Below are 16,330 nucleotides of genomic sequence, written 5' to 3'. Positions count from 1 at the left end.
CAAGTATTGTACTAGTTTTGGGATCATGTCAAAGCAAGTTTTCTCGTACTATTAATGAATATGTTTCTACTTATCCGTCCAAACGACATCGTTAAAACGGTTGAAATGACAAAACTGTCCTTTTCCAGCTACGACTTAGAACCCTAGGGGTGCCTGGCTGTTGGAACCAGTGAACATCTCTACTGCTGGTTCAGTATCCCCATCATCAAAGTCGCCCTCAGCAGATGCTGGTTTATATGATTATAGTAATTCAGTAGTTACAATATTTAGGATGATTATGAGTAATTATATTGGAAAAATGTGAGCAAGTGATTGGAGTAAAATTTGATTTTTATAATAGTAAAATTGAAGAACTTTTAAAAGATAACAGAAAGTGTTTTAGCCACATTCCCAGAGCATTCTTGAAGCTAAAAATCATTCCTTGGGTTCCAAACAAGGCCGCAGTTACAAATCACTACTAGCTGCCAAACATAAATTTAGAACCAACCGTATTGGTGAGCATAATTTTCAGTTGCTCTTTGGGGCGAACATAAAATGCAATGCAAAACATATAAGTTCCCAAAAGTTTTCACTAATTCTCCCTTTGTCGCCCTCACTGCTCTTGCGTATCATTTTGATCTGATACACCAAAAAATTAACTGAATCCCTGCACCGGCCACATAGGAACCTCCGGCATCGGAAAAATGGCGGGCTCTCTTCTACGCCTCGCGAGCCGATCTCGTCAAGCCTATCCATCTTTCCGGACCCCACTGTCGAGACCATTCGCCTCAGACGCATTGGTGGAGACCAAACCTGGAGAAATCGGCGTGGTCTCCGGCATCCCCGAAGAACATCTTCGCAGACGGGTATACTCTTTTCTGTTAACGTGTTTTTTTTTCTCCAATTATTTTTCAGTTATAGTCAGTTAATGGAGGTAATTTTAAGTGAAAAATAAAGTAATTCAATCGATATCTGAGCTAGGGATTTCAGTGGACCACTGAATATTTTCGTTATTTTTGTGTACAAATTGATTAAAGAACTTCTATTGTTGCTATAGTTGATATCATATGACTAAGTTTCTTTCAGAATTCTCATGCGTTACAAGTTTAATCTTGCAGGCTGTGGGTTATGAAATATAAACTCATAATCATTTAAAATATTTAAAGGTGCATAAGGGAAAAAAGGAGTAGTTATCTTTTCCTAAATGTAATTGTTTGTGGCATTATTTTCATTTAGGAGTCCAAAATTTATAGAACACGTTCAATAATTTCATGGCAGGTTCTGATTTATTCACCAGCTCGAACTGCAAGTCAGCAAGGATCAGGAAAAGTTGGAAGATGGAAGATCAACTTCGTGTCTACTCAGAAGTAGGTTTTATTTTCTGTACCTTTCTATTTGTTTGTTATGGGGGTTTGAAGGAAGTTTTGACAGATACGTGACCTCTAAATGCACATTTTGTTTCAGTTGATTTACTGGTTTCACAGTGCTATAGTTGTTCAGTTCTGACTAGGATGTTAGTAAAATATATTGCAGTTTATTTGCCAATTTAAAACAGAGTGCACCAACTTCTATCTGATTATTAAAAATTTGGGCCTTGACACTTCAATTAACAATCTTCATTTTGTTTATTTTTAAGAAAAAGCCTTCTACCAAAAAGCGCAAAAAAGGGAGGTTTTTTTTTTTTTTGGTTGCGGAGGGAGAGAGTTTCGGATACATATCAGATGATCTGTACTTCTACTAATTAGACACTTTTGAACTTGTGTCTTAGTTACCACATAGATTTTGAACTTTGCAGCTAATGACCTGCTTCTTAGTGCATTGGCACCATTACTAGTTTAACTTCAGTATAGTTTCTTGTTTATTGCATTTATCAGACAAAATTAGCATAGTAATGCCTTCTTTCTGAATGTGGAAAGGTGTTGCTTGCTCTGTTATGATATAGGAAACACTTACCTCTTTGGCCACTAACTAACGGATCACTGCACATTGAATCTTGATTCCCCTTTATGAAACACTGCAGTTTCCTCTTCATGGATGGCTCCTGAGTATGATGAATGATAAAGATGATCTTTATTCAAATTTGTATTGTTTCTGTCATATCTAGATGGGAAAATCCACTGATGGGTTGGACATCCACGGGGGATCCATATGCCAATGTAGGTGATTCTGCTTTGTGTTTTGATAGTGAAGAAGCTGCAATAGAATTTGCTCAAAGACATGGTTGGGATTACACGGTATGTGGACAATCCTCTCTTTTTATGATGGTCTATACCTTTTCCTAGTAAATTGTGTTAAGAAGTAACAACTGTTTTGAAAAATAAAGGCAGTTAGATTTGTAAATATTGTGTTTGAGGTTTCAGAGAATTGAGTGATTAATTGGATCTGTAAAGTGGTGATATGTGATATATACAAGGTAGTCAGAACTACAGGACAATTGAATAGTTCCTGGAATTACTTTTTAGCCTTTTTGTTCTGCAATATTGGGTGTCAACTGTCAATTTGCTAGTAGTCTGATGTTTTGTGTTTCCGTGACTTCTTATTTGCAGGTTAAGAAGCATCATAAACCATTTCTAAAGGTGTGAAACTTCTGCTTACCTGAATGATATCTTTACATGATGAGCTAATGGATGTAAATATAGTAACTGGCTTTATCTTTGGTTGATGAGTAGTGCATGCTTTTACCAAACGAAAGGCCTTTTTCATTTGCAGCATTATAGTTCCTGTATTTAACAAATATCTCATCAAGGGTAGCTCCCGCTCCATGAACTTCCTTCGAAAACTCCCCACCTCCCAAAAAAACCTAAAAATAAAGGCAATAATATGGGAATAACCTCCTTATCAGTATATTTAGATACATGTTTGTTATCAAGTGTTGGTTTGACTAGTTAAAAGCATTGAATTGCATCTTATGCGTGTTCTTTCACCCTTCCACCTTCTCCATGCTCGTCATTTCTATAACCTAAAGTGTAATTTAGTGTCTTACAAGTGCATAGGTCGATGCATCTTCTTTCTGCTTTTTGATGTTTGCATTTGCTCAGATACTACCAGAATCTAATACTACCAGGAAATCTAATTCCACCCGAAAGCCCAACCCATTACTCACGCGGGCCCTCTGCACAGCCACGGAAACCCGAACCCAAAAGCTCGAACGCATCGCCGACGAGCTTCTGGACCTCACTAAGATCGAGAGGCACGACTATGCCATCCTCTTCAGGCACAAAATGGGCCTAAACCGATACGGGCCTGCTGTTTCTGGCGTTGTAACTTCATCCGGTGCTTCAGCTTCCGGGCCGGATTCGGCCTCTGCAGATGCCAAGGCTGCTGAAAAGACCATTTTCGACGTGAAGCTCGAGAAATTTGACACCGCCGCAAAGATCAAAGTTATTAAGGAGATTAGAGGGTTTACTGATTTGGGCTTAAAGGAGGCTAAAGATTTGGTGGAAAAAGCCCCTGTAGTTGTGAAAAAAGGAATTACTAAAGAAGAGGCCGATGCAATTGTTGAGAAGCTCAAGGCAGCTGGTGCTACTGCTGCATTGGAATGATTAATGTTTCGCCAGTTCTTCTTCTTCTTCTTTTTTCCGCTTGCCTGCCTTGTAGAATAATTTGATACGTCATTTTAGTTGGAAATGAAAAAAGAGGTCTATCATTTGGGGCATCAGTTGTCTTTGTTAACCAAAATTTTCCCTTGTGCTTTTGTGAGAAAGTCTATCGTATTTGTCTTCAGACAGGCTATTCATCACCTGCGCAATATGCCATAAGCGATGATCTAAATCTTTCAATGCCAGAGGTTTGTTCCCTGATAATTTTCTCGATATGCAGTTGAAGTTTTGTTGTCTAATGCACGTACGGTACTTGCAAATCATGCAGTAAGGACGTGTGCTCATAAAGGGTGATCATTTCTATCACCAGACCTTTGATCTCACCTCATTGGTTTTTACAGATTAAAGGAGTTGTTCCGCTAGGCACTAAGGAAGAAAACAAGAATACTGGCAATTACAACTTCAACAAGTAGTATCAGAGGAGTTGAATGTCGCATCAATGTATTGAATTAGCATTAATGAAGACATTGTAAAAAATAAAAATGGTTAAGAAGAGACGCTGCTGCAAAGATTTTGAGATTTGGAAATATCTCGACACGATTAACCATTTCATATTATAGTTCAGAGGAGCCTAACACATTTTTTTTTGCTTCTGTTAAGAACTGCAAGTGATGAAGTAATTGTCCTCGACTCAAAATAACTTGGTTCATTGCAAGTAAAGCCTGAAAAATACTCTGATTTTTGAATATATTAGTTTTCCTATGAAATGAAGAATAAAAAATTCAGAACTTCTTACCGGCAGTTTTGTGCAGTACGCTGTTCTTTCGGTTCAACATTGACTTTTGAATGGACTTGGACTCGGCAATTCGTAGATGGACCTGTTTTATTTCTCAAGATATATGCCAATGACAACACAAATGCATGACAAACTTAGCTAATCCATGTCCACTATTAATCTATGAAGTAAGATCTGATTTTAGTTCCATGAAAGTAGTAAAAAGAAGTGGTCAAGAAAAGAAGAATCTTAAATTCGTACAGGAGTTCGGTAAATTTTAATCACTTTCCAGTCTGCCTGCATGTTACGGGTCATGAGGGAGACGCATCTTTCTTTCCTGGTACATTATCCTCTTTGAGTTCCTTTTATTAAAGCTAATTGACATTTGAGAGAAATTAGCAAGCAATTAGCCTCGTGCAATTTGGCACCCCTTAATCTTAGACGGTAGGTAGCGCATAAATTAGGCGCCAAGGGATGTAACCAGCAGAGAGTGCGGCCAGGAAACCCTCCCAAACAAGGAGGAAGGTGCATAGAGGTGGACTAAGAACACGAAACTACAATTCAGCGTACCCAAATGAAAAGAACACAAGTATGTGGCTCAGAGACATAAAAGATGCAGTGCTTCGCTTCAATGAAGGGCCACAATGTCCGTTGCTCATATTTCCAGTTAAGCATCTGAAACTATATTTAAACTCTCTCCTTCCATTTTCATTGTAAAATCTATCAAAGAGAAGCTAATAATAATCCAAACACTATGGACAAAAACCCCCTTCAGATTTACAAAACTAGCTATATCTACAATTATTAACATGCTTGCAGAAGAGGGGGCAAGAAGGGAGTAACCATTGTCAGGGCATGGCTGAGTTCCAATGATCAAAGGGCGAGACAATCTGCAAGAGGAAAACTGCTATTAGTTCAGCAAAGCAAGTTTCTGTCTATTTGACAAAATTGATAAGAGAAACGTAATGTACAATGCAGTTTCTACTTATGAACAAGGTTCTTCACTCAAAAACAACCATAGCCCGAACTAAATTCAATAAGCTTTCCTTTTTATGCAAATTGATTTCCAATCGAGTAAAAAAGGATACACCCAACATGCACAGGAACACATGGCAAATACCGAAAGGCTACATGAATAGTCATGTCAGACTAAGTGAAGGTGTTTGGATGGTTGAACTGTATATATGAACAGGAATTTGACACCCTTGACTGCTTATACTTAGACCCATTTAGCTATTTACTTAGTGGTCTTCAGTTAGCATTTAGCCTGCTCTGCAGCACAATAATCTAAGAAATGTGGGGGGAAGGCCTATGCCTTTAGCTATGAGTGAACCTCATATGCATATAGCACGTGATCACAAGAGCAACATCCTACCCCTAGTCATTACGCAGGGGCAAAAGATCAAGGACATTGAATCAGCGAATACATCAGAAAATGAATAAAAACCCCTTCAACTAGCTCCAGACAGCATTATGGTTAAGCACCCATCTCAGCACAGGTACAACTATTATGACACAGTGCCAACCAAAACTTGAAATTAACAGAAATTGTACAGCTAAAATCGGAATGCCAAGGGTACAGCTAAACCACCATTTAATGCCCAATTCATCTTCCAGCTAAAATAACACAGGTATGACAAAAGGCAGAACAATATATGACTTTTTGGCATTGAGTTTACCAGACAAGAACAGTTCTACACTTCAATGCCTTCAATGCTGCTTCAGCAAAACACTGTGCCGCTTCTGCCTCTGCTTCTGCCTCTTCAGCTTCCCTTGCAGCCACCTCAGCCTCTGCTATTGCAGCTTCTGCTTCTGCAACTGCTTGTGCAGCAGCTGCAGCAGCCTCCGCTGCTGTCATGCTCCTCAACCTCTCCAGTTCAGCATCAATCTGAGCTTTAGTCAGAACTTTGGTTCCTTTCTTCTCTCCGTTTGAAGAGTCCTTTTGCACTACCTCCAAAAGCAAAGGAGGAGGGTCTATCCCTAAATCAATAGTGGCTGAAGTTGGAGCAATCCTGTACTGATGCTTTACCTATCAATTCAACATCGATTCAATGATCTCAAACCACATGAATGGGTTAAAAGCAAAGAATTTTCATCTTATAGCCAAAAACTGTCCATGGAATATTGCTCCACCGACAACATGGGTTACCTTAATCAGTCGCCCTTTTTCTGTTAAAAGCTTCAAGTTTGCAGCTAACAGTCTCTCAAAATTTGGAGGAGTCAAGTAACGCTCCTGCAGAGAAGAAAAGCAATAATGTCAACATTCAGATTGAATGAGATAAAGGGCAGAACTAGAATGTAGCACATATATTTCATAACACCCTGTGCAATGCTTTTCTGTCCAGTATTTCAAACCCAAATGTGTTAAAATTGAAAGGGACATGGTTTACTAGTACATATCCAGTACATGAACCAAAGATGCAATACAAATTGCATAGCTCTCCCAAGCAAAAGTATAAGATGGCAGTGATCCATGAAAAACTATGAATTGGCAGAAGAATAACTTCCACAAACCAAAGGAAACATGATTCATAAAGCAATATTATCATCCATTAACTGGTGGCACTTTCAAGTCCAAGATCATCATCCATGAAGTGATGGCACTTTTAAACAAGCAGATATTGTATATTTCCATGAGAAATCAAAAACAAAATCAAGTGAAGATCAACAACCATAAAGTTAGAGAAATTCTAAAAGGAAACAGCAACATTTCCATGTAATACTAAAAAAATCAACTGAAGATCAACAACCATATAGTTAGAGAAATTCTAAAAGGAAACAGCAACATTTCCATGTAATACTCAGATGCCATTTTTAATTATACAGCTAAAACAACCTTAACACCCTCAAAATTTATAACCATGGGAAAATCAGAAGTGCTGCTACCCAATGACTTTTTCTAAAGACCAGTATTCTTCATTAATATAACCTCTATGTACAGAGAAATTGCAGCCCGGTTAGAACCACGGGGTTCCTTCAACTTTGCAATAGCCTCCAATATAAGATCATCCAACCTGTGTCAATTTAAATTCAAGTCAACAATTTGATCAGTAAAGACATCAATTTGAGAAAAGGAAAAAACAAAAACAAGAAGGAAATTAAGCATAGAATTTCTTTATTGAATTCCCTCCAATACAAAGATCATCCAAGCTGTGTCATTGTATATTCGAAATTTTTTCCTTCCAACCTTTTAGATCATAACAAACTTTAGTTTTTAATCCAATTTAATCATCTTTATATTGAAATCAATACCAAATCCAGTTCAGAACTTCTGCATCAAGTCAAATCAAGAATAACTGGACAAACTTTCTAATCCACTGTAGCAGATTGATTAACTACAAACGTGAAACAAGCACATCTCCTGCCCAAGAGACATAATGCATGAGCTGGACAAAATCCATTCCCAAAAAAAAATTAAGGAAAAGACTAAATGCAAAGATCTCTTAGTAACCATGGAGCTTTTGATAAAGATGTTGATAGCACATGCATATAACCTCAAAACAGTTAGATCCACAACAATGAGAACATAATTTGCAAGAGTTATGGCATAATTATGCATTCTATTCACAGGAGTTCTCCGGGAAGGATGTCAAAAACAAGAGTTATCTCTGGTATGACTTCAACGTATCACACGAACTGAGCCCAGTCCAATGTACAAATAGTCATATAACCTTGAAATTGGCGTTTTGGAGCTGGAGTTTGGCTCTTTTACACTGATTACTGAAAGAGGTTCAGCATCAACAAGTTCTGGAACATTAGTAACCACAGGGCTAAGGTCCCTAGTAATATCCTCAAGCTTGGCAGTCTGCTGAGCAATTTTATATCCAGGCCTACCTCTCTGCCGAGAGCCCCACCCATTGGCCATCACATTTATGTTTCTCCATTTATCCTGTCAAGTCCAAAGCCTTAAAATCAGCACCTTCCACCAACATGTCAGAGAAGCAAGATTGCAGAAATCACAAAGCACAATGATGCATTAGCAAAATCAGTATAACTGATATTTAGCTTACCAAGCAACTACATTTAGATATTAAACTTCTGTCAATGAATAAAAGAGAATACAGACAAAATGCTCAACATATGTACCTTAAGATCCACATTTGAGCGTGAGCGCAAGACTGCACTGAACTCCGGATCTTTAAGAATTGTACTCCATTTGCCTACACCATACTTTGCAATGCCAGCTTTAAGGGCTGCTTCTTCTTCTGGAGTCCACTTCTGCTTAGGGGCACCCATCAAACAGGTATCCAAGATACTTCTGTAAATTACAGAGAATTGCACCTCACATAGCTACATCATACTGTAAATTATACTGAAAGAGAGACTAAGCTAGCTTAAGAAGCAGTTAAATCATCAGAAATGAATAAAAGATGAGATTTGAAAATCGTTATCCATGAAATTGATGGAGTTAAAACATTTTAAGAATACAAAACTGATGATACGGAAAGCAACTTAATTCAAATGTAGTAGATAGTTCATGAACCCCAGTACCTTCAGGAACGGCACAAGTAGTTAAAGCTGTGGCCAGTCCCTACGCTTCTCAATATTTAATTATGAGATTGTATGTCTCTTTCGAAAAACCTTAAAAATTTTACTCAACAAAAAAATAGTAATAAAAAAAATCCAGGGCCATGTGTTAATCTTACATGTCACTAAACTTGGAAAGCTATTCAAGATATTATCTTGTCTAACCAGCAGAGTTTGTAATGCTCAAAATCCTAAAATGAAAAAATTTAGGAATTAATGAAATTACCGAAGAAACAAATCGTTTAGTTGAAAAACTGTCCACTTCAATGAGATTAAAAAAAAACAATTGTACAATTCTTCAAGCACATGCACGTGTCATCAAAGAAGAAATATTATTGGTTGCAAAACTTACCAACGCTCACTATAACAATTTGCAATAAAGTAAAACAACATCAAGCAATAATTTAACAAAAATAACATCCAGCAGCAGCAGTATGCTTTCTAGATTAGCCCAGACGAAAAAGAGTACGTAAATTGAAAGTTGCTGGTTTAGCATACCCGGGAAAGCCAAGGGCTGCGAAAGAATGCAGTGATGGTAAATCAAACGCGACGCTTCTCCTTCATATCGTTATTAAACCATCACAGCAGTCTTTCTCCTCCGCCAGGGGAATTAACACCGACCCAAAAACACAGAACATAAAAAATGAAACCCTAAAAGGAGAGTGAGTGTGTGCGTACGTACTAACTCCAAAGCCAACAGCTGTCGCGGGCTTGCGGCAATTCTCTTTATTCAGTGGGAAAGAAATGAAATTTTGGCCCCCATTATTTAATGGGGGTTCGAGTCCTCCCCTTTTCAATTCCGTTGTTTCTATTTCTCTTTTATTTTTTTTAAAATATAAATGAAAGGATTCGAATTTAATATATCTCAGTTTTAAGAGGTATCAAAATGGGTGATTTGGACGGATTTGGGTTAGGTAAAATGGGTAATAGGTATAAGTGAGTCAATCCATTTATATCCATTTAATTATATGGGTATAAATGGGTAAGTCAAAAAATGAATTAGGTAACCCAATTACCCATTTATAACCCATTTATTTTAACTTTTTGTAAATTCATTTAAATTCATTTTTGCAAACTAAGTTATCAATTTATACCATCCTTTGCACTCATCATTAGTTTTAAATATTTATTTATAATGCTCAATAAATCTAATTATCAATTTTTTTTCCATGTGTACTCTATGTCGCAAAATTGCATACTATTTAATAATTAAATAATAAGAATATAAAAATTTGAACTAAGTACTATAAAAGTTAATATAAAAACTTAATCAAAAATTTTGAATCTCTAGCATTTTTTCGTGTGTAAATTTAAAATTTCATTTTGGAAAAATAAGAAAAGAGGCTAAAACTTGTCATAAATTGGTAATGGTGAAAAATGAGCAAGTTAATGGGTGGGGAAAGTGAGGAAGTTTGGGGGAAGACAATTCTAAATGGATTAATTGACTTTGATGGGTTACCCAATAATTAAATGGGTATTATTGGGTAATCCATTTATACCCATATGTAAAAATTTAACATACCTATACCTATCTATTCATGGACGGCTATGGGTAAACTTAGTTAAATGGGTTTGTTTGCCAGCTAACTTACAAAACTCAATGTTATAACTCTAGATTTTATTCTTGGTTGCTTTAGATATTATAAAATTTAGTTATAGAAATTGATTAGAGAGAATGAGCAAAATCAGCAAAAACTACTATTTGTGTGATTATATATTTTAACCTTTTTTAATCATTAAAAGATTTGTAATCAAAATACAAAACAAAAAAATCAAGAATATCACAGAAACTGATTATCTAAAATTAAAATATATAATCAATTAAAATAATCAATAGAGAATAACCCTATTGTCACATTCAATATATTGTCCTCTAATTTTGATTTTTTGTATTTGATACCTCGGCTTCAACCACGTGGATTATGTCAATCTACATTAAAAGATAATTAATTTGATTGAATGTATTAAAATTATAACTTGTAGTATATTTCCGTTGTTCATTGCATTTGACATTTTGACTGCCATAATATTTTTCAGGCAATTAATTCCCTTTCTTTCTTTTAATAGAAAAAATTTCTTTATTGGTTTGTAGTCCTAATTTTTTGCTTGATTTCTTTCCAAATGTTGGTGTCTATTAGAAGATGCCAACTAACTTGTACGCTTTGTGATCCAATTAATGGGTTTGTAGATTTAAGACTTTTTTAATTTTAAAATAGATTACAAAGAGAGAAGAGAACCACGATAGTGAAAGTAACACAACTAAAAAATTAACTCATAACCAGTGGAAATTACAACTCTAACCCAATTATATACCTAATAAACTCACAGAATCATCAAAACCTCATATATGAGATTTGAACCAGTACAAGACCAAGGCTCGACTTTGCCCCCATTGACTCTAGACTTGTTCTCAAGTGTTTCTCATTGTCTAGAACCTGATTTTGGAAAATTAGAGTTAAAAAATTAGAGGTGTCAAAATGGGTGACTTGGGCGGGTTTGGATTGGGTAAAATGGATAATGGGTATAAGTGAGTCAACCCATTTATACCCATCTAATTAGATGGGTATATATGGGTAAGTTAAAAAATGAATTGGGTAACCCAATTACCCATTTATTTTAATTTTTTGTAAACTCATTTAAATTCATTTTTGCAAACTAAGTTATCAATTTATACCGCTCTTTGTATCCATCATTAGTTTTAAATATCTACTTGTAATGCTCAATAAGCCTAATTACCAATTTTTTTCCATTTATACTTTCTGAAGCAAATTTACATATTATTTAATAATTGAATAATAAGAATATAAAAATTTGAACTACGTACTATAAAAGTTAATATAAAACTTAAACCAAAAATTTTGAATCCTTAACATTATTTTCATATATAAATTTAAAACTTCATTTTAGAAAGATAAGAAAATAGCCTAAAATTTATCATAAATTGATAATGCTGAAAAATGAGCAAACTAACAAACTAAGATAAAATAAAATAATAAGATAAAACCAACAAATAATAATAATAATAATGAAACAAAAGTAGTTAACATCATGACAAAACAACAATTTTGAAAAAAAAATGGGTGAGGGAAGAGAAGAGATTTGGGAGAAGAGACTTCTAAATGGGTTAATTGGGTTTGATGGGTAACCCATTAATACCAATTTATTAAATGGGTATTATTGGGTAATCCATTTATACCCATATATAAAAATTTAAGATACCCATACCCATCTATTCATGGGTGGGTATGAGTAAATTTAGTTAAGTGGATTGGTTTGCCACCTATAAAAAAATGTATGCTTCTAATTTTCAATTTTTTGAAGCTTAAAAAGTTCAAAATTTGAATGTTAAAAACAGTTAAGAAGACAACTAAATACTTTTTCAAAATTAAAACCTAAAATCAGGTCTTGAAAATCAGTTGAGTATAAGGTTTTCAATAAATTCGTCATCATGAATGCTTATGCATAACTAATATTTGTTTCAAATATTGTTCCACGTCCTGGCGCATCTAAACGTAAAAAAAAAGGATATATATTTTTGCAAGTATACTTCTCCAAAAATAACAACACATGGAAAACAAAAAAATAATTTCAAAATTTCCCTCAGCCCAATTTTTGAGTCTAATAATCCCAAAATTACCATAACATCAACTATGGGTAATACTTAGTAGTATAATATATTGTAGTAACTTATAAAACAAAAGGCATTTATCAAGTTCTGAAATCAATAAAAAAAAAAGTGTTACTAAACTTGTTTCACAAAAAAAAAAAAAAAAAGCTTTTCCAGAAGTTTTTGATGGTTAAGAATTATACTGCTAGTTTCAAGAGCACACTCAATGTGCATGTAATTAGAAAATAATTAAAATAAATTAATTTTATATAAATTTTGTTTGTAACATACAAAAAATTTATATAAAAATTTCATGAAAGAAGTTTGGTTTATATGATTATAGTAATTTAGCAGTTACAATATTTAGGATAATTATGAATTGTCATATTGGCAAAATGTGAGCAAGTGATTAGGTAAAAATTGATTTTTATAATAATAATAAAATTGAGAGTTTAAAAGATAACAAATTAGTTTGGCCTTGTTTGGCAAGCAAGTTTTTTGCCAAGTTTGTCTGCTATAAGTTTTTTAACAACTTTAACTACAGTAATCTAAAAAAACTTCTCAAAAATTTTAAATTATACATTTCAAAATATTTAAAAATTTACATATTTAAAAATTTTTTTCTACAACTTTTACAGTAAATTATAATAAAATTTTAGACAAACACTCAAAAAACTCATTTGTCAAGCGGGAATGTTTAGTCATTCCTCGAGCATTCTTGAAGCTAAAAATCAGCAAACGCAGTTACAAATCACTACTAGCTGTTTGGATTGTAAATTATTTGAGATATTTTTACTGTAGCACTTTTTGTGATGTGATGTATGTGAGATAAAAAGGTAATTGGGAAGATAAAAAGGTGTGTTGGAAATTGTAATGATGATGTAAGCAAATAAATTTTGGCTAATAATCCTCTATCCAAACAGAGCTGCATGTTATTAAACTACTGGGGAGCATAATTTTCAATTGCGCTTTGGGGCAAACATAAAATGCAATGCAAAACATAAGTTCCCAAAATTTTTCACTTATTCCCCTTTTGTCGCCCTCACTGCTCTTGCGTATCATTTTGATCTGATACACCAAAAAATTCAGTCAATCCCTGCACCGGCCAGATAGGAACCTCCGGCATTGGAAAAATGGCGAGCTCCCTTCTACGCCTCGCTAGCCGATCTCGTCAAGCCTATCCATCTTTCCTGACCCCACTGTCGAGACCATTCGCCTCAGACGCATTGGTGGAGACCAAACCTGGAGAAATCGGCATGGTCTCTGGCATCCCCGAAGAACATCTTCGCAGACGGGTATACTCTTTTCTGCTAACGTGTTTTTTTTTTCTCCAAATATTTTTCAGTTATAGTCAGTTAATGGAGGTAATTTTAAATGAAAAATCAAGTAATTCAATCGATATCTGAGCTAGGGATTTCAGTGGACCACTGAATATTTTCTTTATTTTTGTGTATAAATTGATTAAAGAGCTTCTATTGTTGCTATAGTTGATATCATATGACTAAGTTTCTTTCATGCATTAAAAGTTTAATCTTGCAGGCTGTGGGTTATGAAATATAAACTCATAATCATTTTAATATTTAAAGGTGCATAAGGGAAAAAAGGAGTAGTTATCTTTTCATAAATGTAATTGTTTGTGGCATTATTTTCATTTGGGAGTCCAAAATTTAAAGAATACGTTCAATAATTTCATGGCAGGTTCTAATTTATTCACCAGCTCGAACTGCGAGTCAGCAAGGATCAGGAAAAGTTGGAAAATGGAAGATCAACTTCGTGTCTACTCAGAAGTAGGTTTTATTTTCTGTACCTTTCTATTTGTTTGTTATGAGGGTTTCAAGGAAGTTTTGACAGATATGTGACCTCTAAATGCACATTTTGTTTCAGTTGATTTATTGGTTTCTCAGTGCTATAGTTGTTCAGTTCTGACTAAGATGTTAGTAAAATATATTGCAGTTTATTTGCCAATTTAAAACAGATTGCACCAACTTCTATCTGGTTATTAAAAATTTGGGCCTTGACACTTCAATTAACAATCTTCATGTTGTTTATTTTTAAGAAAAAGCCTTTTACCAAAAAGGGAAAAAAGGGATTTTTTTTTTTTTTTTGGGGGGGGGGGGGGTGTGGTGGAGGGAGAGAGAGTTTCAGATACATATCAGATGATCTGTAGTACTACTAATTAGACACTTTTGAACTTGTGTCTTAGTTACCACATAGTTTTTGAGCTTTGCAGCTAATGACCCGCTTCTTAGTGCATTGGCACCGTTACTAGTTTAACTTCAGTATAGTTTCTTGTTTGTTGCATTTATCAGACAAAAGTAGCGTAGTAATGCCTTCTTTCTGAATGTGGAAAGGTGGTGCTTGCTCTGTTATGATATAGGAAACACTTACCTCTTTGGTCACTAACTAACAGATCACTGCACATTGAATCTTGATTCCCCTTTAGGAAACACTGCAGTTTCCTCTTCATGGATGGCTCCTGAGTATGATGAATGATAAAGATGATCTTTATTCAAATTTGTATTGTTTCTGTCATATCTAGATGGGAAAATCCACTGATGGGTTGGACATCCACGGGGGATCCATATGCCCATGTAGGTGATTCTGCTTTGTGTTTTGATAGTGAAGAAGCTGCAATAGAATTTGCTCAAAGACATGGTTGGGATTACAGGGTATGTGGACAATCTTCTCTTTTTATGATGGTCTATACCTTTTCCTAGTAAATTGTGTTAAGAAGTAATAACTGTTTTCAAAAATAAAGGCAGTTAAATTTGTAAATATTGTGTTTGAGGTTTCAGAGAATTGAGTGATTAATTGGATCTATAAAGTGGTGATATGTGATATGTACAAGGTAGTCATAACTACAGGACAATTGAATAGTTCCTGGCATTACTTTTTAGCCTTTTTGTTCTGCAATATTGGGTGTCAACTGTCAATTCGCTAGTAGTCTGATGTTTTGTGTTTCCGTGACTTCTTATTTGCAGGTTAAGAAGCGTCATACACCATTGCTAAAGGTGTGAAACTTCTGCTTACCTGAATGATATCTTTACATGAGCTAATGGATGTAAATGTAGTAACTGGCTTTATCTTTTGCTGATAAGTAGTGCATTCTTTTACCAAACGAAATGCCTTTTTCATTTGCAGCATTACAGTTCCTGTCTTTAACAAATATCTGGTCAAGAGTAGCTCCCGCTCCATGAACTTCCTTCGAACCCCCCCCCCCCCCCCCCCACAAAAAAAAACCCAATAATATGGGAATAACCTCCTTATCAGCATATTTAGATACATGATTGTTATCAAGTGTTGGTTTGACTAGTCAAAAGCATTGAATTGCATCTTATGCATGTTCTTTCACCCTTCCACCTTCTCCATGCTCGTCATTTCTATAGCCTAAAGTGTAATTTAGTGTCTTACAAGTACATAGGTCAATGCATAGACGAGCATAATTCTTTATGACTTTGATTAGATGCAATACATTGTTGCTGCTTCTGCCTTCATAGGAGCTTAATAGTTCTCTTAATTTCGTTTTTGAAAACTTAAATAGCTTCAGTTTCCGGTGCCAGCTGATTGTTTTCCTGTTTCTCTAGCCCAAGGCGTATGCAGACAACTTCAGATGGAAGGGCTCTCCAGACACAAAGAATTGATTTCTTTCTGCCATCGCTTCTTTCCTACTTGGGACACCTGCGGCGAGGTCTACGTTGTGCCACAGGCTTGGATCTTATTTGTAGCATATAACTGGACTAATGTGCCGCGTTAGGCTGATTGCAATCCAATTGACCATTTCGAATTGAATAAAGAGTTTGTTTGGATTGTAAGTTATTTGAGATATTTTTACTGTAGCACTTTTTGTGATGTGATGTATGTGAGATGAAAAGGTAATTGGAAAGGTAAAAAAGTGTATTGAAA

The 16,330-nt window shown here is 35.1% G+C and overlaps 3 protein-coding genes across 4 annotated transcripts; 2 read left to right on the top strand and 1 right to left on the bottom strand.

Annotated features, from left to right (window-relative positions):
- The first annotated feature begins 415 nt into the window (after positions 1-415).
- Positions 416-3,758, top strand: LOC113777805 (50S ribosomal protein L12, chloroplastic-like). The gene is made up of 5 exons (XM_027323006.1): positions 416-845; positions 1,258-1,346; positions 2,084-2,213; positions 2,526-2,555; positions 3,018-3,758. Exons 1-5 carry the CDS (start codon positions 684-686, stop codon positions 3,519-3,521), a joined length of 915 nt encoding a protein of 304 aa, XP_027178807.1. The 5' UTR covers positions 416-683; the 3' UTR covers positions 3,522-3,758.
- Positions 3,759-4,868: 1,110 nt separating this feature from the next.
- Positions 4,869-9,561, bottom strand: LOC113778570 (single myb histone 6). Of its 2 annotated transcripts, none has more exons than XM_027324010.1 (7): positions 9,319-9,561; positions 8,380-8,551; positions 7,965-8,182; positions 7,223-7,307; positions 6,443-6,526; positions 5,973-6,322; positions 4,869-5,183 (listed from the first exon to the last, which is right to left on the bottom strand). In XM_027324010.1, coding segments are annotated over exons 2-7 (888 nt in total). In that variant the 5' UTR covers positions 8,530-8,551; positions 9,319-9,561; the 3' UTR covers positions 4,869-5,182. The 2 variants fall into 2 exon arrangements, with proteins under 2 accessions (XP_027179811.1, XP_027179812.1); XM_027324011.1 differs by having other exon boundaries at positions 8,380-8,511; positions 9,319-9,559.
- Positions 9,562-13,381: 3,820 nt separating this feature from the next.
- LOC113777748 (NADH dehydrogenase [ubiquinone] iron-sulfur protein 4, mitochondrial) lies at positions 13,382-16,263 on the top strand. The gene is made up of 5 exons (XM_027322937.1): positions 13,382-13,722; positions 14,126-14,214; positions 14,967-15,096; positions 15,409-15,438; positions 16,012-16,263. Exons 1-5 carry the CDS (start codon positions 13,561-13,563, stop codon positions 16,066-16,068), a joined length of 468 nt encoding a protein of 155 aa, XP_027178738.1. The 5' UTR covers positions 13,382-13,560; the 3' UTR covers positions 16,069-16,263.
- The last annotated feature ends 67 nt before the right edge of the window (positions 16,264-16,330 follow it).

Source organism: Coffea eugenioides, chromosome 7, assembly GCF_003713205.1.
Source record: "Coffea eugenioides isolate CCC68of chromosome 7, Ceug_1.0, whole genome shotgun sequence".
NCBI lineage: Eukaryota > Viridiplantae > Streptophyta > Magnoliopsida > Gentianales > Rubiaceae > Coffea > Coffea eugenioides.
The sequence above is the reverse complement of the archived record's forward strand: the minus strand, read 5'-3'. Positions and strand labels throughout refer to the sequence as shown.

Coding starts and splice junctions, on each gene's coding strand:
- LOC113777805 (XM_027323006.1), top strand. CDS start 684: ATGGCGGGCTCTCTTCTACGCCTCGCGAGCCGATCTCGTCAAGCCTAT. Junction 1,347..2,083: donor AACTTCGTGTCTACTCAGAA/GTAGGTTTTATT, acceptor TGTCATATCTAG/ATGGGAAAATCCACTGATGG. Junction 2,556..3,017: donor ATCATAAACCATTTCTAAAG/GTGTGAAACTTC, acceptor GCATTTGCTCAG/ATACTACCAGAATCTAATAC.
- LOC113778570 (XM_027324010.1), bottom strand. CDS start 8,529: ATGGGTGCCCCTAAGCAGAAGTGGACTCCAGAAGAAGAAGCAGCCCTT. Junction 7,308..7,964: donor TCCAAAACGCCAATTTCAAG/GTTATATGACTA, acceptor AAATTGACACAG/GTTGGATGATCTTATATTGG. Junction 6,527..7,222: donor CAATTTCTCTGTACATAGAG/GTTATATTAATG, acceptor TCTTCTCTGCAG/GAGCGTTACTTGACTCCTCC.
- LOC113777748 (XM_027322937.1), top strand. CDS start 13,561: ATGGCGAGCTCCCTTCTACGCCTCGCTAGCCGATCTCGTCAAGCCTAT. Junction 14,215..14,966: donor AACTTCGTGTCTACTCAGAA/GTAGGTTTTATT, acceptor TGTCATATCTAG/ATGGGAAAATCCACTGATGG. Junction 15,097..15,408: donor GACATGGTTGGGATTACAGG/GTATGTGGACAA, acceptor TCTTATTTGCAG/GTTAAGAAGCGTCATACACC.